Here is a 21,982-nt window from a genome sequence, read left to right as displayed (position 1 = left end):
TTGACGTGAAAAACAGGTGGGAAGTGAGGAAGAAAATGTCCACCCAGTAGGTCCAAAAGGAAAAATAAATCCATTTTAACTTGTGAGTTTAACCTGTGGGCGATTCGTGGCAACAGAACCAAAACTCTTGGCTGATATTCAGTCGCTCCAATGCCTTTCCAGCCACACAAATCTATTAAAAAATAAACATCTATACATTGCCACAGCAGAATCCCAAAGAAGCCCTTTCTTTTTATTTGAAAATCGTGGTCCCCTTAAGAACTTTTTCTCTGATTAAAACACTTTTACTCAGTTAAACCCCAAAATTTTGGCTTGCAGACCACAGGCAACAAGTTCTTCACTGACTTACAATGTTTGCCCTTGCTAGAAGAAACCCACCCAGAACAATTTCCACCTGCTCTCCCAAAGGGAAAGAAAGGGGCATTGACTCACCCAGTCCACTATGAGGATCTTGCTCACGTTGAGCCTTTGCTGGAGCAGCTTGGCTGCGATTGCCACCGAGTTAAAATAGCAGAAACCCCTGGAGAGGGGAGACAAGAGGAAAAGAGAGGTGTTAATTACAGATTCCCATGGTCCCAGTGCATCCATCACCTAGCTGGAACGCAGGAGGAAGGAATTCCTTCTGCTCTCACTCTTCTTTCCTCCCTGGAATCATGAAATGGTTTGGGTTGGAAGGGACCTTAAAGCTCATCTCGTTCCAACCCCCTACCACGGGCAGGGACAGCTTCCAGCAGATCCATTTCCCACTGGAAGTGCTGAATTCCAGCAGCAGGCTCTAGGGAAACAGGGAATGCCCCACTCTTGCCCAAACCCACTGCAAGAAGAGGCTGCAATGCTGATTCCTGCTAGAAAACATCCCCCTGAAAGCACTGAGCAGGATCTTACCCTGCTCCAGAGAATTTGGGAAGCTTTGAGTACCATACATCTCATCAAGCAACAAACAGCAATTGCATAGCCATAACCAAACGGAACTCCTTTGGAATTTCCAGCTCCGGATCCCCCATGGAAGGAGCACTGGAGCAGAGATACTCACATGGGTGTGCTCTCCTCCGCGTGGTGACCCGGGGGCCGGACAACAGCAAACCCATTCTGCACACAAAAAATAAGGGAAGGAAAAGGTCAGAGGGACAAGGATGGATGCAGGGATTGCAGCCAGAAGCCTTAATCCTGCTTGGGAACTCTGGAGTTGCTGCTGATGGATTCCTCACAAGGCCATGGCGCTGGGTGATGCTTTCCCTCGTTGTGGAGGGGGGGAAAAGGTGCTGGACACGGCACAGCCCCGAGCAGAGCCCTGCACAGAGCACAGCTGAGGGTTGTTTTCATACCTTCAGTTCCCCCGTGGCCACCTTGAACACCAGCTCGATGACACAGCCCACAGCCAGGCGAGCAGCGCCGGACGAGTGCACCTCGTTCCAAATGGTGTCACTGTCGACCTGGGGGGGACACACAGGAACCAGGTGAGGAGCAGGGAGGGCAGCCAGGAACCGAGAGGTTAACCCCTGTTTGATAAAGACATCGCTCACATGGAGCAACAGCACAAGGGGAATGGATTTAAACTGAAAGGGAATGGGTTTATTTCGGATATTGGGAAGGAATTCCTCCCTGTGAGGGTGGGCAGGCCCTGGCACAGGGTGCCCAGAGCAGCTGGGGCTGCCCCTGGATCCCCAGAAGTGCCCAAGGCCAGGCTGGAGCAGCCTGGGACAGTGGAAGGTGTCCCTGCCCACAGCAGGGGATGGAATGAGATGTTCTCTCAGATCCCTTCCAACCAAACCATTCCGTGATTCTACGGCTCTGTGACCATGGGACCAGCACTTCTCTTTAACTTCTGCAAGAAACCAATCCCAGACGAAATGGAAAGGTCTACGAAATAATTCAGCGATTCTTTAAAACTAAGAAAAATAAAGAAGGATGTTCAGTGATGGGCATTTAAAAGACAACAGCCCAGGACTGACAGCAGCTTCCCAGGGCAACCACAAGCTCACCCAACCTTCAGTACCAGTGCTGACTACACAGATTTGCTTCAACGCCGAATAGCTGACAGAACCACCCTATTTCCCCCCCGAAAATGTGCAGACAGGCCATGGGCAAGGCAAGGCACCCTGCAGGCATGCCCGTGCTGTTGTTATTGCAGACCATGTCCCAGATAAATGGGACATTCCTCACCGGGAAGGATCACCAGCTGTTCTTCACATTTTAGTCTGCCCTGAGTGTACTTGTGAAAACAATGGCAAAAGGAAGAGATGGGAAGAAAGGGATTGTTTGTTGTGTCTGGCTCACTGAGCCGTGAGGAGACACAAGTGGCCCCACAGAGGACTGATCCACCTCCTTCCCAGCCAGGCTGAAGCCATGACTGGAAATGATTCCAGCTCTGTGATCATGGATGGTTTCTGGGAGCATCCACCCTGAGGATGCTTCGGAAGCCACAATAACCTAAGAAAGCACTTGGAGAACACCAAAACGCCTCTGGGGAATGCCACTGCGTTGTGGGAAAGCCCTACAGTGACTACTGGTGGCCCCAGGGCTCCTCTGGACCCCTCTAAGTTTGGGCAGTAACAGGGGAACAGAAGCACGATGGAGTTTGAGTTACACACGCCAGCTCCAGGAATCCTGGATCAGGACTGCACACGTGCAGGGGAGGGGACCGACCTGAGCAGGTCTCTCCAAAAGCTCTCAAAAAGTGGCAAGAAGACCAAGCTGCTTCTCCTCCCCACTGACCAGCGCGATAAAGCTCTGTGAGGGTCCATCTTTGGGCTCCTGTCACTGGATCTGACCATCCACGAGTGTATCTACCCCATCTTTGGGCACATCTAACCCATCTTCGAGCAAATCCAACCCATTCTTCTTGGTCTTTGGAAGAAAATGCCTCAGGACACCAGCAGGGAAGAGCTCCCCTTCTTGCCTGGGCGCAGCGAGTTCAGGGCTCCTTCCATGCATGCAGGATTGCTGAGGGCTCTCTTCGCTCCCTGTGAGGCACCAGGGGAACGGAAATACAAAACACCCAAATTCACGAGTCCTAAGGGGCCAGCAGGCCCTCAGATGGCTGCTGGGGACAGGTTTTCCCACAAAACAGACAGGATTCAGCAGTGCCAGAGCCAAGCACTGCCACGTTCAGGCCCCTGCAGAAAGCAGGCTTATGCCAGCAGCATTCCAGGAAGAACAAGGAGAGCAAGGCAGAGAGGATTTGCAGTGCTATTATTTCTGCAGGAAGAAATTGAGTACTTAGGAAAAAAGCCTTCTACAAGGAATGTCCACAACGAAACCCAAAGAGTTTTTCCTTCCTCATAATAAAAAATTACAATTTCCTTACAATTATTTCCTTCCTTTAACAAAAACTCGAGGGTTTTTTTAATTAATATCCACGATGAGGCTCCTACTCACAGTGTAAATTCCTCCTACTCACACTGTAAATTCCTCCTACTCACACTGTAAACTCTCCTATCCACTAATGTGCCGCTATCTCAGAATTAAATGAGCACCTTACAAAAGATTTCCATTATTCTACTATTTAATTTAGCTGAAAAACTACACAGGTAAGAAATTGAGCACCAGGACAGGCTGACACAGGTTGTACCAGAGCTCCAGACCCTGCGAAGTGAAGGAATTCTGCTCTTCCCTCACAGTGGAAGACACCCCACCGTGTCTCCTCCTGCTCTCAATTAAATAATCCTCACATTCTGTTCCCTCTGACTTGCTAATTAGCTCCTCCTCATCTCCATTCCACGGAAGTCCTTCCCGTGGTCTCTGCTCTGCAAGAACTTACTCTGCTGGCACAGTTTAAAATCGTTGATACACTCTCATCAAAGCCCTTGCACCCAAAAATAGAATCACCCACTCCGGAGAAGATCAACAACACAAACACCTCTTAGAGATGGAGATCTTTAGATATTTTTAGAACTCGTGCAGAAAAATGAGGCAGATCTTCGGATATTTTTAGAATGCGTGCAGCAAAATGCTACACAGGAAAGAAAACACGTTTTATCAGCTATCCCAAAATCAAGCTTTGGAGTGCTTTGAAGAATCTGGATGCAAGTGTGCTGGGATGGTCTTGCAGATTTTCAAAGCTTAAACTCCTTTCTCCAAAACCTTCTTCTGATTATCCTGGATTAGGCAAGGCCGTGGTGCGTGGAAGTTGGATGTCGGAAAGGGGTGTGAGCTGCAGAGGAGTGAAGCTGAGCAAAATTCCCAAGTGATCAGCAGAAATAAATGAGTGGTGTTTCAATCAGAGCTCACATCTGTTGATTTCAGTGCTTCTGTGCTTTCTTTCTTCCTTTCCTGCTAGGACCAGACAGCTGCGGAAGGGAGGAGGTTTGTCAGCCTTGGGAAGGCTTCTTGGGATAAACCGACGAGGAAGCACCTGGGAACACATTTAGCCTTCTTCTCCTTGATTTCAAGTCACTGTCAATGAATTTTTAATTGAAAGAGAGAGTTTGAAAGGTGTTATAAGATGAAGGCATTTGCTCTAAGCTGTTTTCCTGCTGCTTCACTCCAAGAGCTCCAGGAGTGTGCGGACAACACTCTCAGGGACAGGGTGGGATTGTTGGGCTGTCTGTGCAGGGCCAGGGGTTGGATCAATGATCCTTGTGGGTTTCTTCCAGCTCTGGATATTCTGTGATTCACTCTCCTGCCTGTCCTTCACCTCGCTCGTTGTTGAGGAGAACTCATGGCTGCCCAAGCTCCATCCTCCATCCTGAGGCAAAACAGCTTCTCCCCCCCCCAAACTGCCCTGCACCCCCCTCCAGACCCATCCTTCCTTCTCATCTACACCACATCCCCTAAGGAAGAGAACCACACTTGACTGCTTGCAGGGAAAGAACCTGGTTTCAAAGCTTTCCAGCCCCTCATTTCAAATATGACACCCTCAGCTCCCGAATTCCAACCATCAGCCATCATTCAGCTTTATCCTGCTCCAGTATAAATCCAGGACAGGACCTGTCCCACATTACTCTACTGATCTTTTAATTTGTTTGGGGCTTTTTTTTCCCTTTCCTTTTGACTTTATGGCATCATGTTTGCCCCCTGAAAAATATCTGGGGGGGGGGGGGGGGGGTGAAGCAGGGGGGAATGGCTTCCCATGGAGAGAGGGCAGGGCAAGGTGGGATACTGGGAAGGAATTCACCCCTGTGAGGGTAGAGAGGCCCTGGCACAGGTTTTGCTGATAGGATTGCTAAAACACTGCACCAAAGTCAGCAAATACTCAGTACCAAGGGTCTGTGGAGACAACCAAGCAGCAATTCGCTGCCAGCACCATCTTTATTGGGAGCGTATCAGGAATACCAGCACTGAGGCGCTTCCTGCCCTGATTTGGGATTTAATGCAAGACTTCTGAGCCCGTGCTGGGCTCAGACACCGTCTCTACTTGTTACCATTCAGTCTTCATTTGCAAATGATAATTTTTTTTTTTCTTTTTTGCTTTGAATGGCATGCCTGACTGCAGGGCAGAGTAAATCCAAACCTTTTAAGCTCTAGCCAAAAATTTGCCATGAATTAGGCGACTGCAGCATATTTACAATACAAAATAAAATATCTCCACGAGTGGCGGTACGAATAAACGACGATTATTCTCTTTTTTTTTTTTTTCCCTTCTCTTTTTTTTTTTTTTTTCTGACGGGTAATTTTCAAAGCAACGATTTTGCAAAGACTCAGGAAGAAAACAATTTTGTTTCATTTCCATAACAGAATCCAGACCTTGAAAATTCAACCTCACGAGCTACAATTATGCAGCAGAACTACCACTGTGAATTTTCAAACACAATGCCTTTTATTGTCTCTTCTCATTCTTTTCCCCTTCCTGTTCTCCACGATTTTCTGTTCTGTCACCCTCCACAGAAACTCTGGAGCAGAAAGTCTGACTTGAAAGGGAAACTTTTAAGCTCTCAGGCTTCAAAGGGAAAAAAAGAGAACCTTCAAAACAAGGTATTTGGGGTTTTTTGGCTTTATGGGAACAAACAACAACATAAAGTCTGATTATATAGAAATGTAACAGCTGAAAAGTAACATTCAGCTTTTCCACGAGGGATGGAGGGGTATTTCAGTCACCTCCTGGAGAATCCACGTGGATTATCCTGGAGCTGGAGAGTAAAAGATGCCAAGTGCTGTTTCGTTCCAGGGCAGCGACGTAGCAAGCTTGCTGTTTACAGCAATACGTCCTTCACCATCACTACTTCATGGCCACGTTTTCCACCTGCCGTGGGAGGCAGGCAGCTCTGAAGTCCCAGGACTGAAGACAAAACACCTCCACAGCACGAGCACGCCTTGCTTTCCACAGAGAAAAGCACTTTGGGATGCAAGGGCTGCTTCCAAACGCGGCAACCCCTACTCCATCAAACATCCCTGCCTGGGAAATGAGGTTTTTCCTCCCCAAAGGCAGAGCCCAAACACACCTCTGGATGTCACACACACGCTCGGGCTCTCCGAAAGGGCTCCGAAAGCCTCACGCTGCTTTTGAAGGAAGGCACGTGAGGCCGAGGCACCCCGCGCCCCAGGCAGCCCCTGTTTGTGGGCAGCATCTGGCTGCAATTACCCACTCGATGGAATGCAAAGCAACAATTCCTGTTGCTGAGGGGACCGGGAGAACAAACAGGACATTATTTACACATTAAAGGGAGTTACTCACCCCGACACCACCGCAAGGCAGCCTGACAAACATCGACGTTAGGGAACCTGCGGGGGGGACAAAAGAACGCACCCCGTGAGTCAAAAAGTCAGAGGTCACCAGATTCTGGGGCCAATTTTGTGGCCATGCCGCCGTCTTTGTGAGCACAGAAACAACAGACTGGGGGTTTGCTTCCAGTTTTCAGCCAGCCCTGTTACAGCAGACAGACAGACAGACAGACAGACACACACACACACACACACACACAATGCGCACGCCTGGGCTCCTGCAAAAGCTGTCTGTAATTCACTCATCTTTATGCAAAGTTTGGGTGCCGTCTGATGTTTCAAGACTATACATGATGAAGATGCCGCCAACGATCGCTCAGCGTGTCTTCTCAGAGGAGCACTTTAACCCCTTCCCACCGAGGCAGGACAGGAAACCATAAAAACACCCCATTCAAAGTTCTGCGGGGCCCCTGAGCAACCTGGTCTGGTGGGAGGTGTCCCTGCTCATGCAGGAGGTGGAACGGGATGGCCTCTAAGGTCCATTCCCACCCAAACCATTTGGGATTCTGTTGCTGGAAGAGGAATTAATGCATCTGGACTCATCTGAGCTCCAAGTGAGATCCATTCTTTGATCAGACCCACATGGAAGTTGCTGGATCATCCTGCCTCGGACCTCCTGTCACATCTCTCACTGATAATCCACCCGTTATTTCCATATTTACCTTCTTGACAACAATTTAGGATTGCTCCCCACAAATTAAAAGCAGCCTTATTTGCCTAAGTTTCGACTTGTCCAGCAGGTTCCAAGTCTTTCCACTGTCCAAGGAAAGATGGGTTTGTATCTTGTATCCTTGAGAGGACAAGGGTGAATGGCTTTAAACTGAAAGAGGGCAGGGATGGATGGGAGACTGGGAATTGGGAATTGTTCCCTGGGAGGGTGGGCAGGCCCTGGCACAGGGTGCCCAGAGCAGCTGGGGCTGCCCCTGGATCCCTGGCAGTGCCCAAGGCCAGGCTGGACACTGGGGCTTGGAGCAGCCTGGGGCAGTGGGAGGTGTCCCTGCCATGGCAGGGGTGGGATGGGATGGGCTTTAAGGTCCCTCCAACCCAAACCGTCCTGGGATTCTGTGATTCCATGAAGGCACACGCCCCTTTTCATTTGCAGAAGCTTAACAGGAAACATCCTGTGTCTTGAAAAGCCTTACAAGCTTTTTCCCTTTTAGGCTGAGGTTTCTCAGGCTTTTTTCCTCCTCACAGACCTATCAAAGGGGAAGAGTTTACACGGAGCCATCAGGCACCTGCCAAGACACTCAGCCCTAACAAACTCCCATTTGCATCCCTAAACCTCACACAAAGCTTTGCCCCCAGCCTTCAAACCTGCCCTTAATCCACCCTCTAACGTTTAAAGAGCTGGTTTGTAAATTTGGAAGCCTTTTAAACCCCCCAGCGGGAGAGGATGGCTGAAGGAGGAGTTTCCCCTCTCCCCACGGAGCTTTTCCCTGATATCCTCGCTCAGGTCCTGCCCTGTGGAAGCCATCAGGAAAGAAGGGGGTCATGTGGGCTGGCAGCCAGTGCCACTGTCACCATCTCGAGGCTAAAACGGTGCCACATGGGCTTAGGAAAGCCCAGTTAAGAGCTACTGGACATCCCCTTCTACTGGAGATCCTTGGGGAGCAGACTCGCAGCTCCAGGGCTTTTCTGGAAGTTATATCCAAACAGGGAATGTTCTGTCCTGGAAAGCCCTCAGGTGTTAGAATTTCTCCTCTCTACAGGATTAAACTTGATCTCTACAGGCACTTTAAAATGAGTGATTAAAGCCATGGGGGGCACAGAGCTACAGGAGCAGAGGCAGAGCAAGAGCTGCTTCCCCCACAGGTTCTCTACACAAACCGTGAGGAATGGTCCAGCAATTTGGGTGTCCCCCCAAAGACACGGTATCTCCAAAGGCATCTGTGGAACTGTTGAGACATATCGTGCCCAGAGCCAAGGAGGGAGTGGAAAAGTATCCCAAGAGAATCTTCTCAGATCCCCCAGGGAAGATTTACCGTGCCTTCCTTCGGGCTGACGGTTTTCCACTCCCAAGCACATGACATCATAAATTCCTGGAAGTTTACGTCCTGATGGAGCTATCATTCAGCTGGAGGTGTCTACTTTTGGGTTCTCTGGCTTTAAAGAGGTGGGAAGTGAGCTATAAATACGGTGCTAACTGCGTGTTTAACTACTGGCTAATGGCTTCCCTCTCTGGGAGCTCATGGACACACTGAGCAAAATGTTTCCATCCAGCTCCTTTGCTGTGGCCACTACATCATGCAGGCCATGGAGTTAATCCTCTTTTTATATCATCCAAACTCAGGCTAATCCCAAAATAAACTTTCTCAACGTCTAGGCTCCTGAACTGTCTCTTTTTTTATTTTTTTTTTTCCTGCTGATCCCCACGTGAGAACTTCCCAAACTGCCCCTCCAGCCTACTGCTGCAAAAAGGCAGGAAGTAAAGGGAGGTGATGATGACTCCACGGAGGTGCTAAAATCCGTGTGGTTTGGTTGCTTTGGGGGGGTTGGTTATCTCAAAATCCACCCTTTAGGATTTTTGCTGGGAAAATACCATTTTTTGGATATTTTTGTCTGTATTTTACCACAGACACGGCCCTGTTTCAGGAAGATTCAGTCTCCAGTGAAAAGGATAAACAATCCCACCCCAGATTAAACAAATGCAGAGGCCCCTGCATCTCTCTTGCTGACTGTCCATATAAACCTGACAGGGATTTGTTGGTGCCTGTGCAGCTGGCTGGGGGGCTGCAGATCCAAACCCTTGGGAGGGAGTTCCAGCTCCTCCTCAGCCATGGATAACTTCCTAACACACAGAGTGTCCAAGGATAAAACAAACTGCCTGAACTATCTTTCCTCCTCAGGAAAACATCCTTTTAGGTTCTGAAGACATCAAAGGAAGGAGGTTTAAGCTATCCAGGGTTTAGGGATCTGCCTGAAGAGAGGGAGATGGATTTTGTGGAGACAGATGGAGCTGGGAACAATCCTCTTGGAGCTGCACAGGGCGAAGGATGGAGGGAGGCCCAGCATCTCAACCCTCCACGCTGCTCAGTCAGCACTGTGGGTGCCAGGGGTCAGGAAGGGGGATTTCCCCTCAGGGAATGATACCTAGGAGCTTCTTGCTGTCCAGTTTCTGCCTGTTCAGAGGGTTTGTGCCGTAGAGCAGCGTGTGGGCTTCCGAGTGAACCGTCTGCAGCTCCTCCAGCGTCGCCTTCCTGCCACGGATGCACTGGAAGGGGAAGGAGAAGGGTGGTGAAATCACTGCTGAACTGCTCAGCTCTCATCAAAGAGCTTTCCTGCTTCCTTAGCAAGCCAGCCAGATGGACAACACTGAAACAGCCCCTCAGGTGGAAAAATTTGGGTTTTGGGTTAATTCCTGACTCACAACATTTATTTGCTCGACATAGAAAGTCATCCTCAGACTCGTTCAAGATAAAGAAGGAAACTTTGAGACAGGTGCTGGCAGGAGCTGGTGGGGATGAAGGAAAGGTGGCCAGAGAGATAAGGGAGTACACCCTGCAATGGCAGGGCAGAGCTTGAAGCAAGCCAGCAGGGAATTAAGGCCGAAATTTAGCATTTTTGGACAAAAAGAAGAGTCTGGCGAGGCTGAAAGTCACCGGTGGCCAGGAGGGAAACACAGCAGGAAAGCAGGTGAAGATCAACAACAGCTCCTGTCGTGAGAGCAACCAAAACTGCCAAGTTAAGCACGGAAATCAAGGAAAATAAATGTTCCTTAAGGAAATCAGCAGGGAATTAAGGACAGTAGTAGTTCCCTGGGATCCTACAGCGAGGAACTCAGACATTAGAGAACATCTGTAACACCCATTGAGGAGGCCAGGCAATTAGCAATGAGGTTCTTTTGGTCCCAAATAATCCCAAAATTCGATTAAATGGGTATCCACAGACAGAACCAGGTTTGAAAGGGATAAATGAGGGCAGGACAGGGACATTTAGGCAATGGCAATGCTGCCACCACGTGGATGTCTTATCTGATGGCTCGGGAACATTCCCAGCCAGATCCTGACACTGCTGGAATATTTATGCTCTGGGATTCAGCCCCCTCAGATGCTCCAAGAATTGATGAACACACACTTACACTCCCATTTATCACCACTGCTGTTAGTTACATCTAACAATTACTCGTTAATTTTGATTATTAATCTCCATTCTTTCCATTTCATATCTAAGCTTTTCCCTTCGTCTGCTTGCTCTTAAAAATGTATCAAATAAATCTAATTTAACCTCTTGTGATGGAGTGGTGCTCAGTGCCATCCTCCTACCCCCATTCCTTTTACAGCATTGACCATTACTCATTACAGAGCACAAAAAAGTTATTAAACCACAGAAAAGTTGTTGCTTTTGCTGGAATCATTGGAAGGATAACAAATGAGAGGGTTACATCATGTCTTGCTCTTTTCTTTGGCATAATAATAATATAACAGCAATAATAATATAGTAATAATAATAATAATTAAAAATAGCAACAACAATAATAAAGCAATAATAACATTATTAGTAATCCTAAAAGCCATCATGTGGCCTTTGCTGGTGTTTTCCTCACCTCACACTTGCCCCGCAGCCCCGTCTCCTGGAGCCTGGACCAGATGCTCTGGATCCTGCCCGCGTGCTCGGGGTGGCTGTTGGTGTTTCCACAGGTGCACTGGTGCTTCAGCATCAACGTGTCGTACACGAGGCCTGCGGCACAGGGGACACAGTTGCTCTCAGCTTAAAACAAACACCAAAAAACTGCCACTTTCAGGGCAAAAAAGGGCGTATTTTGCACTTTGGAGTCAACGGCTCTAGGCCAGAATTGCGTGTTCGAGCAGGAGCCACAGAGAACTGAAAATCCAAACCTGCATCCAGCCCTTCCTGTGGAAATCCTCAAGGGATATGAGACTCCAGAAAACAGAAGAAAAGTGGTCAGTTTGGGGCTTTTTTTCCCAAGAGAAAGGTTTCTTGCAGGAAATGTCTGTATGAAAGTTGGTCCAAGGGCTGGAGCCCCTCTGCTGGGAGAGCTGGGGGTGCTCACCTGGAGAAGGGAAGGCTCCAGGGAGACCTCAGAGCCCCTTGCAGGGCCTAAAGGGGCTCCAGGAGAGCTGCAGAGGGACTGGGGACAAGGCATGGAGGGACAGGACACAGGGAATGGCTTCCCACTGCCAGAGGGCAGGGATGGATGGAATATTGGGCAGGAATTCCTGGCTGGGAGGGTGGGCAGGCCCTGGCACAGGGTGCCCAGAGCAGCTGGGGCTGCCCCTGGATCCCTGCAAGTGTCCAAGGCCAGGCTGGACATCAGGGCTTGGAGCAGCCTGGGATAGTGGGAGGTGTCCCTGCCCATGGCAGAGATTTAAAACCAGATAATCTTTCAGGTCCTTTCCAACCCAAGGTTTTCCATGATTTCTATGGACTCCAAAGGTCTTGACGAGAATCCAAAGCCTCTGAAGGCAGCAGCGGCAGGAGCCGGTCCCAGCTCAATCTGGGAGCTCCAAGGGGCTTGCAGGGATCTAGGAGCAGCCCTGGACACGCAGCTGGAGCTGAGGCTGTGCCCCTGCACGCTCCCAAGCCTGGCTCCAGCTGCAGTCCCACCTCCTGGCTGGGTGGGGGCACGTTGTGCCACCGGGAATCTTGGCTCCCTGCCCTGGCCCCGGCACCCGCAGGTCTCCAGCGTCAGGGGAGGTGTCTGGCAGCTCCTCGCTCTGCTGTAGGTGAGTGTAGAGGGAAAAAACACCCCCCAAAAGCCAAACCACGCTGGGTTCAAGGGAGAGAACAGAGCCCTGGTAATTGGCTGCCCTCGGGTCAGCCAAAGTTCACTCGGAGGAGGCTGTGCTGCAAAGCTCTCTCGAGGTCTCCCATGTTTGATGCACAGCATCAAACACCACCAGGAGCTGCTGGGCCAAGGCAAGCTCGGAATTCACCTGAGGAGAAGCTTTCACCCCAGCCTGAGTTTAACTGAACGAGTGCAAGGTCTTAAACTAGAAGAAATTTAGATTGGATTTACGGAGGAAATTCTCGGCTGTGAGGGTGGTGAGGCCCTGGCTGTCCCATCCCTGGAAATGTCCAGGGTCAGGTTGGACAGGGCTTGGAGCAACCTGGGATAGTGGAAGGTGTCCCTGCCCATGGAACTGGATCACCTTCAAGGTCCCTTCCAACTCAAACCACTCAAGGATTCTCTCCCACTCCAAACCTGGCGTTTGCAGAATCTGGTTCATCACTGGTTCTCCTCTCCCAAGGGTTCAGTGATAACAGCAGTGTCTCAGCGAAGTCCTTCTGTGCTGCAACCACACGTCACTCATCATTTCTCTTTCCTAGAAACCAGCCCAGTGGAAAAGGGAGCTGTTCCCAGTTCCTTCCTGTGGCTGGGGACACACATGCACACTCACACACACACACACAGAGGGAAGCTCGGCAATTTAAGCTTAAAATACAAAACTACACTGGCTGTCACAAGTTAATTGAAGTGGTGCTGGAAGCAAGACTCTCTTCAGACATAAGAACAATCATTTTTAAAGGTCAGCACTAAAGCAAAACCAACTGGCTTTTCTTGGCAGAACAAACATATGATCTGAGGTTCAGATAATTATATTGCTCTGCACGGGAGAGAATAAATGCCTTCATCAGAAAGGAAAAACCCTTTAATGCAGAACATCAGAATAATTTGTGGACCCATTTTTGCAGGAGATCAGAGACTGGATAATTGGAGCTATGCAAATTAATGGCCTAACCTGAAGATCCTTATTCAAGTGTGTAGAACAGGGCAAGCACAAGTATTCATTAAAGTCACGAGGGCTGCTCGAGCTAGAGAGGGCAAGTTCAAGGACTGGCTTTCTGGGAGGAAGGAAAATTAAATGTCATGCTTCGGGACATCAAACTGATTGCTGGAAGGATTCAGGAAAGGCACGGCTTTCACTTTGATGTGGAGTAATGGACATCATGTTTGAGAGCTGCAGTATGTGGCTCTTTCCCCTGCACCTTTGAAGTCTCAGGTGTTGGTCACCGAGAGAGACAGGAAAATAAAATATACATCAGCCCCAGAACTTCCAGCTGTCTGCAGCTAACTCGGTCCAGGGGAAGCATCAGCTTTCTGTGTTATTTCTATATAATATCCCACACATGAAAGGGAGGAACAATTCCCCTGTCTGTTGGACAAGGACTGATCTCTTAAGGGCCACATCCACATCCAGAGTGATCACGGTTGGCCTGATTAGGGCCATTCAGCGAGCTTTGCTCCCTGCAGCCCTCTCACCAACCCATCACACCAATTCCAACCCTCAGTCCTCTGCCTTAGGATCAGTCTCCAAAGCAGCCGCTTATCAGCCAGATGGATTTTCCTCAGGAAAAAGAAGCCTGATGCACTTCAGCACTGCTTGCTTTTGAAAAATACCCAAGACTTTCATTTCCTGCCTTCCAAAGAACAGCTCAATCCTGGTGATTAAGCTTCAGCATCCACCTCCAGAAACACAATCTCCGACACGCCGCCGTGGACAACTCCAGCAAAACATGAGGCAATTTCACTCACACACATGCTCAGCAGCTGAAATGCCTTTCCTTCCCTTTCTCCTGCTTCCATGCCCATGGCAGTGGGTGTTCTTCCCAGCCTCTCTTAAGCAGACAGTGCTGGTTAATTAAACCAGTCCTGCACCTCTTATGAGACCTAGGACTAGCTTTAGGTCCAGCACAGAGGTCTTTATGCTTTGCACCTTAATTAGTGACAGTGAATGCCTGATTTTATTGTGCTTCCTCCTCCACTCACCCAGCATAAATGCAGAGATGGAAGGGAAAAGAAAAGTCAAGCCCTTGGAATCTTAACCTGGGTAAACGCCATGAAAATGGTATTTTACAGGTGAACTACCCAAAGCATTCTGCACCTCATCACTGTGTGCAGTGCTGGATAGAAGCAGTGTGATATTCCACCTCTTATTTCCAGCCACTTTTTTAGTTTTTCAAACCCTGCCTCCGAGGAAAATAAACCCTGACACTGGAACAGCACCTTTTCCAAGCAGCACAGCTCTCAAACCTGCACTCTTACTGTTGCCTGCAATTTTAAATGAAATTCAGGGTCACGGATCTGAGTCAAACATAGATCCTCTGGTAGGAAATGTTATTTATTGTACGTCCAGACTCTTGCATGTGATTGATTGGGCAGCTTCAACACTGGTGGAGGAGGAGGGAAGAAAGGGAAGGAATGAATAATCCTTTCAAGCAGGGCCAGGCTTCCTTGTTTTGAAAGCCCCAAGGTTTGGGGTTAAGTGTATTAGGAGCTCAAATTTCATCTGTTCTGACCCTGAGCCAGGGGACTTTTCCTTGCACCCTTGGCAAAAGCCAAAATCTATTAATTTTGTGAGAAATGACGGCGTTAGAAATGCAGCTCTGCTGAAATTCTGGGGTTCAACATCAACAACAATGAATAAGAGACTTTAAAGGGAAAAACGGAGCCGTTCCCTGGGTTTTTCCAGAGCTGACAGCACACGCTTCCCAGCCTGCCTGCAGCCAGGAGCTGAGGAACAAAGTCACACTGAACATGCCACTATTACTACACCAGCAGGGCCTGAAAATAAACCCGATTCACAGCACTGAGCTGAGTGATGCAAGAAGTGTAGGTTAAAAATGGAATAAAAGCAGAAGTGAAAGGGAAACAACATCATGAGTCGCTCTTATTTGGGCGTTGTGGATTTTTCTCCCCCCTCCTTTTCCTTTTCCCAGGGAACACATCACGTTGCAAACTGTTCATTCACAAAATAAGAGCCTGACATTTGGGGGAGAAGGCGGACTTTGAAATCAGTCCCCATCACCCAGCACGGGGCTTGAGAAGTCGCACGGGAAAGCAACTTCCAGCAGTTGCTAAGGGTACTGAAGAGGCAGAAAGGATTTTGGGGAGAAAAGCTGGTTGTCAGGATACAGGAAAAACAATTTGCTTTTTGCTTTTAATCTTGGTGGGGAGCTCACAGAATCCCAGGAAGGTTTCGGTTGGATGGGACCTCAAAGCCCATCTTGTTCCACCCCCTGCCATGGGCAGGGACACCTTCCACTGTCCCAGGGTGCTCCAAGCTGGCTGTGAACACTTCCCGGGATGGGGATCAACACTTATTTTGCACTCATGCTTTCCACCAGACAAATGCAGGACTGCACTTACTGTTTTCCTTCACAGGTAAGCAAACACTCTTTGGTCTCTGTCTCTTCAAGACAACACGAAATCACCAGCTCACCTCATTTTTCCTGACCTGCGGGCACGGACTCCTGTGTTACAGGAGGAGGCAAGGCTGGCAGGGAGCCCGGAGTGGATAACTTATGGCACGAGATTATGGAGGGGCTGGAGAAGGTGGAGGAAGCAGAGCCAGCATTGCACTCTGTCCCTCAGGGGCACTGGCCCTCCCTGCCTTGCCTCTAAATCAGCTCTGCCACAGCCTGGGACTCGCTCTGTCTGCCTGGAGACACAGAACTCCAGGGCTGTGCTGCTGCTGGTGTGGGCAGGTTGTTTTTGCTCCGGGGAAGGGACATGCAGGACAACAGGGATGACTCAGTCTGCTCCTTGAAGAAGGCAGGACGTTACGGAGCACCCAAACGGGGATGAGACGCGGAGCCCACGCTTATGGATTGGCAGGGACGGGGAAGAAAATCTTAGCATCGTCATCATGGAATGGTTTGGGTAGGAAAGGACCTTAAAGCTCATCTTGTGGGCAGGGCTGGGACACCTTCCACTTCCCCAGGCTGCTTCAAGCCCCATCCAACCTGGCCTTGGACACTTCCAGGGATCCAGGGGCAGCCACAGCTGCTCTGGGCAACCTTATCACCCTCACAGGGAAGGACTTCCTTCCAACAACCCATCTAACCCTCCTCCCAGTCTAAAGCTATTCCTCCTTTTCCTGTCACTCCATGCCCTTGCAGAAAAGCTCAGTGGAAGGCACACCAGTCATCCCCAGCCCCCCCAAACCTCACCTGTTGTGAACCTTGGCTTAGTGGGTGGCTCCTGCACGGACATGGGGAAGGTGGCCGAGGCGGGGGAGGACTGTGCCCGGGACAGGGGCCGGTGTCCCCCGAAGGACACGGGCATGCCGGCCGCTTCCAGCGATGCCTGGTAGTTCCTCAGCTGGTGGATCCGCTGCTGCTCCAGGAGCAGGGCTTGCTGTGGGGAAAAGAAGCAGGCAGCTGCTGAAAGGGCCTTCCCAAAAGGGTTTCTCAAGGCTGGTGGGCTTGGACTCCTTTTCCTCACATGCAGCAAATGAATGTGGTGTTTCTAGGGCCAAGTCAGGCAGGCACAGCACACGGAGCCCCAGCCCCGTGGGCAGGGACACCTTCCACCATCCCATCCAGCCTGGCCTTGGACACTTCCAAGGATCCAGGGGCAGCCACAGCTGCTCTGGGCAAATGTAGTTCCTGACATTCCTGGAGGACATGGATGAGCTCCATTACACTGTGCTACCTTGTTACTGGATTTATCACCTGCAATCCACAAGCCTCCGGTGTCTTCCCCCAGAAATGAGCCTGGCTGGAGGCTCTAGGATCTCTAATTCTGAAGCAGGAACACCCTCCGCTTGTCCCCTGCTTCCTTGCACAGTCTTTTTCTGGAGAAATTAATTTTAAATCATTAAACCAAAATAAAATCCTCTGCTGGTGGCTAGTGCTCCGGAATGTTAGGATACACTTTGTCTTCCCAAAGAAACAGCCACAGGAGTGGCTCAGTGCCCGTTAACACAGTGACTGTGTTTTGTGCAGGTGAGCCAGACTCTCCTCCCAGGGAAGGAATCACTGATTTTACACCGGGTTCCTCTACCCAGCCAACCCTCAGGAGCTGGTTCCCCTCGGAGCCTCCCCCTCGGAGCAGCACAAGGTGACTTCCAAGCTCAAATCCACGTTCTACACCACAACCCAAGCGCCGGACTCGGCGCTCCGTGAGCTCACCTGGCGGAAGAGCAGCTCCTGCTCCGCCTGCCTCTGCCCGGACTCCAGCTCCTGCTGCGGCTCTGCCTCCTCCTCGTCGCTCTCGATGGGCTCCTGCTTCACCTGCACCACGCTGGCCAGCGCTGGGGCCTCCTTCTGGCCCGCGGCCCTGTCGCCATAGGGCTCCTCCAGCAGGGCCTGGTGCTCGCGCAGCTCCTCCTCCGTCTCCTCGGGGTGGCTCTCGTGCTGCCGCGCCGGCTCCGTGGGTTTGGATATGATCTGAAAGCAGAGAGCCCATCAGTGAAGCGCAACTCACCACAGGGGAAGCTCGCCCTGTCCTCCAGACTCACGGGAAAGAGCACTTCTGGGTGGTTCCGCCTCACAATCCAGGCCCGGAACAATCCAGGGAAAGGTCAGGGCAACCTCGGCATGAAGGGCTCTGAAATCCCGTGGCCCAGGTAATGACACCCCCTCATTTTCCACTCAACTTTCCCTCTGAAGGAGTAAGGGCCTCTTGTTCCTGCGCGCCTCCAGATACTGCTCCATTCACAAACCCGCAGAGCAGCCATCGAGATGTTTGGCAATTAAATTCTGAAAGAATACGAGGGACACAAAGCCTCCGAGCGGGGTTTTGCTGCCTGTTTGTCCAATCTCACCTCGAATCACCCCCTGCATTTCATCTGTGAGGCTGAAATAAAGATTACTTGAAAACCTGCACTCTTAAGAGGAAACTCAGGACACACAGCTGAGAGCAAACCTCAAAGCAGCACTGTTCTAACCTGACCTCCCTAACCAGACTCAGTAAACTCCTCTGAGAGCTGCTCCTAAACCAAAAGGAACAATTTAATTTTCACTGTAATTCACTCAGACTTTTTTAAGTTCATTGGCAAGATAAAATTCACGGTCCTCTGTCTCAGACTGCTTATGATTTTTATTTGGGATATAAAATAAAAACCCCAAATGTGACCTGTTTTTAACACCAGCATGGGAAAACCAATCCATTTCCTCCCTTTCAAAGAGCTCAGGCTGCCCCTGCTCCACAGGCTTAAAAAGAAACTGCTGCACTTTGAAAGTTGTCAGGGCAAGGTTTAATGAGGATTAGGTCATTGGTATGGAAAGCAATATTGATTTTAAATCTAATAAAGCTAAATCAAAACATGGTTATTGAACACATGCAGGAGGAGGGACTGTTTGTCAGTAACTTGCTCTTTGAAGAACAGTGGCTGCAACCTGGAATTAAGCCTTTTTTCCTCCCCAAAAGTAGGAAGGAAGGTTCTGCCATACAACTTAAGCAAGGCAGAGGGGCAGGAATGGAGTTAAATCTGGCAAGGGACATGAAGGGCATGAAGAAAGAAAAGAGGAAGACCAGAGAGATCCTGGTCCCACTGCTGAATGAGGGAAGGCACTCGGTGGCACGTGGCACAGAAAAGGCCACAGCACTTAATGCCCTATTTAAGACCATCCTTCAGGAATCCCAGGACTCTGACACCAGAGGAAAAGTCTGGAACAAGGAAAACTTCCCTCGCTGCAGGAACTACCAGGTTTAGGCAACACTTAAGAAAACTTGGATATACTTAAGTCCATGGACTCTTATGGGCTGCACTCACAGGTGATGGGACAAGAGGCCATGGGCACAAATTCAAACCCTTGAAATTCCTTCTGAACACAATAAAACACTTTTTTTTTCCTGTGAGGGTGGTCAAACACTTGAACAAGTTTTTCAGACAAGTTCTAGAGTGTCCATCCTTGGAGATCCTCGGGCAACCTGCTCACGCAGGGACACTGCCCTCAGTGACCTCAGGAGGTCCCTGCAAAGATTCAGGGATCAAAACCCCTCAAGGATTTTTGTGAGGGTCCCCCTGCCCCCCCAGTTTCATTCCTTACAACACACACTGAATATCCAAACCACATTAAGCTAAAACTTCTTCCACCAATTTTCTTTAAGCCCTCTTAGGCTTGATGAATATAATCTGTTTTAAAGATAATTAAATCATCACAAACCATCTGCTACTTGTGGTTTTTTTTCCCTGCTTGGATCGAAGGTCTCAAGCTTTTGAACTTAATACCTTTTGAACTTCTGAACTGCACAAGGTAATTGCTGGGAAAAATAACTCACAATGCCACTGTCATACCCAATGGGAATGAGAGGCCATGTAAGCCCCTAGAAGTTTTAAATTATTCCTGCTCCTTAAAAATGTGAGAATTAATTGAAAAGCACAGTGAAGGTTGAAAAGACCAAGTGGTCAATGACAAGGACATTTCAGACATTCCATCTGCTCTCCCTTTGCAGAGGGAATCTCCTGGTCTGTCACCAGCTCCAGCTGCAGCAACCCTGCCCTCAGAGGACGATTTTGCAGAGAAGACACTTTGTTCCCAACACATTCCACATAATGCACTGACTATCTGCATCCCAGGCCCATTAAAACTCCCTAAAAATCTTCCATTTGTGCAGTTTTACGAGCACGTGCTCGTGCAGTTGAAAACTGGAGGGAATCAAAGTGCAAGGGGCTGGCTGTAAAGGTAGCACTGAAGCTGCTTGTAAATGTTTCTGGAATAGTAAACACAGAGCACCGTAAATAACTCCTCCCTCCCTTAATTAGCTCTCTGGCTTCCTCTGCCACGAGGTTACTCCTCTGTTTTCATATCCAGTGGCCTCTGGCTGTCACAAAGTGCCACCACCATGAGCCTCTGGTAAAGGCACTGCCTCTCCAGCCTCGGGCAGAGAACGACTTCACTCCGGAATAAATTACAGCTCTCTAGTCACAAGCATTTTTAAAAGGCTCCACGCAGCTGGCAAGAGTTCTCCTCCACAGCTTCGAGATACAAAGAACAGAAATTAAACAAAACCCACAAAACAACAAAGAAACACCACATAGCAAAGCCACGTCATAAATACAGGGAAAACCAAAGAGTTCGTCATTTTTCTGTGGAATGTTTCATGAGGGGGAAAAAGCTGCATTTTTTGCTAGTGACATTTCAGCTGCCACTGGATTTGTCCAGCAGATGTGATAAATAGACTCACAGATTCATTAAGGTTGGAAAAGACCTCCAAGACCACCAAACCCAGCCTCTGAGTACCACCAGGCCCATCAATCCATACCAGCTGCTCCAGGGGACACCTTTCTCTACAGTGGCAAGTTCCTGGGACACTGAAGACCTTGAAGGTCCTACTAAACAGGTTAGGGACAGCTATTTACACATCAGAGACCAATGAGGAGCCCCCAGCACAAAAATCATGGAATCCCAGAATGGCTTGGGCTGGATGGGACTCTGATCCCCACTGGTGAGTGGCACAGGAGGAAAACCAGAGGAAGAGAGGAGGCAGGAAGCAAAGGAGGATGTCACACTAGCTCAGCCCCGGCCATGCCATGATGTGCAGAAGGCAGTAGAAACCTCCTTTTCCTCCCTCTGGAGTCAAAGGACAAACTCAAGGAAGAAACAGAACAACTCTGGACAGCTGGAGACACAGCTTTGATGAAAATGAGGAAAAAACAGAAAAAAAAAGAGATTATAAAGGCTGAACTCATTTAACTCGACATCACTCTTCCCACGTTCCCTTTGGGTTCTAATTTTTAACTTTTCCAGACTAAGGGGAAACGAGAGATGATAAGGGATGACGGGGAGAGGCTGACTTGGGCACCAGCCATGTAGGGAGCTGGCAGAGCCTTCTGCAGCAGCCAAAGCCTACAGAAATCTCTTGATCTGGTTTTTTTTCCCCCTGAAGTGATGAGACAGCAGGGGAAAAACAACTGTCTGAGGCAGCCTCAGTCCTGCTGCTGGAAGGACCAGGAGACTGTGGAGCTGCTGTGCGTGGAGGGAACAACCCACCTGGCAAGGCTGGATGGGGCTTGGAGAGAAAACTCTTCTGATGTTACAAATCACAGAATCCTTAAGGCTGGAAAAGCCCTCTCAGACCATCAAGTCCAACCATTCCCCCAGCACTGCCAAACCCACCCCCAAACCGTGTCTCCCAGTGCCACATCCACACGTTGTCTGATCACTTCCAGGGATGGAGACTCCACCACTGCCCCCAGCAGCCTGTGCCAGTGCCTGACCACCCTTTCAGTGGAGAAATATTTCCTGATAATCCAACCTAAACCTCCCAGGTTTGAACATTAAACCTGCAAAAGAGGTGGGATATAGAAGCACAGGGTGACGGTGGAATTTCAGCTCACTGAGAAAAACAGAATGGTTTAGGCTAGAAGGGATCTTAAAGCTCATCCCATTCCCTCCCTACCATGGGCAGGGACACCTTCCACTATCCCAGGGTGCTCCAAGCTCAGTCCAACCTGGCCTTGGACACTTCCAGGGATCCAGGGGCAGCCACAGCTTCTCTGATGATTATTCTTACTATTTTAAAGTAAAACAGTGTATTTTTTCTCGGTTGCCTTCCTGGAAACAGCAAGACTTTGTTTTGGCTGCAGTCCCCTCAAAAATTTCATCTGCTGCAGACACCTAACAGGGAACA

At 49.5% G+C, this 21,982-nt stretch overlaps 1 protein-coding gene across 10 annotated transcripts in view; it reads right to left on the bottom strand.

Annotated features, from left to right (window-relative positions):
- HDAC4 (histone deacetylase 4) overlaps window positions 1-21,982 on the bottom strand; it is a 176,731-nt gene that overhangs the window by 19,454 nt on the left and 135,295 nt on the right. For all 10 annotated transcript variants that reach the window (XM_048308840.1, XM_048308841.1, XM_048308833.1 and 7 more), the window contains 8 exons: window positions 17,536-17,793; window positions 16,573-16,759; window positions 11,204-11,337; window positions 9,751-9,871; window positions 6,614-6,660; window positions 1,326-1,433; window positions 1,034-1,089; window positions 433-520 (listed from right to left, as the gene is read on the bottom strand). In XM_048308840.1, coding sequence (XP_048164797.1) covers window positions 433-520; window positions 1,034-1,089; window positions 1,326-1,433; window positions 6,614-6,660; window positions 9,751-9,871; window positions 11,204-11,337; window positions 16,573-16,759; window positions 17,536-17,793 — 999 coding nt within the window. The remainder of the gene's footprint in view (window positions 1-432; window positions 521-1,033; window positions 1,090-1,325; window positions 1,434-6,613; window positions 6,661-9,750; window positions 9,872-11,203; window positions 11,338-16,572; window positions 16,760-17,535; window positions 17,794-21,982) is intronic.

This window comes from Corvus hawaiiensis, chromosome 7 (assembly GCF_020740725.1).
Source record: "Corvus hawaiiensis isolate bCorHaw1 chromosome 7, bCorHaw1.pri.cur, whole genome shotgun sequence".
NCBI classification, from domain to species: Eukaryota; Metazoa; Chordata; class Aves; order Passeriformes; family Corvidae; genus Corvus; species Corvus hawaiiensis.
Note: the sequence above shows the minus strand (reverse complement) of the source record. Positions and strands in the feature narration are given on the sequence as shown.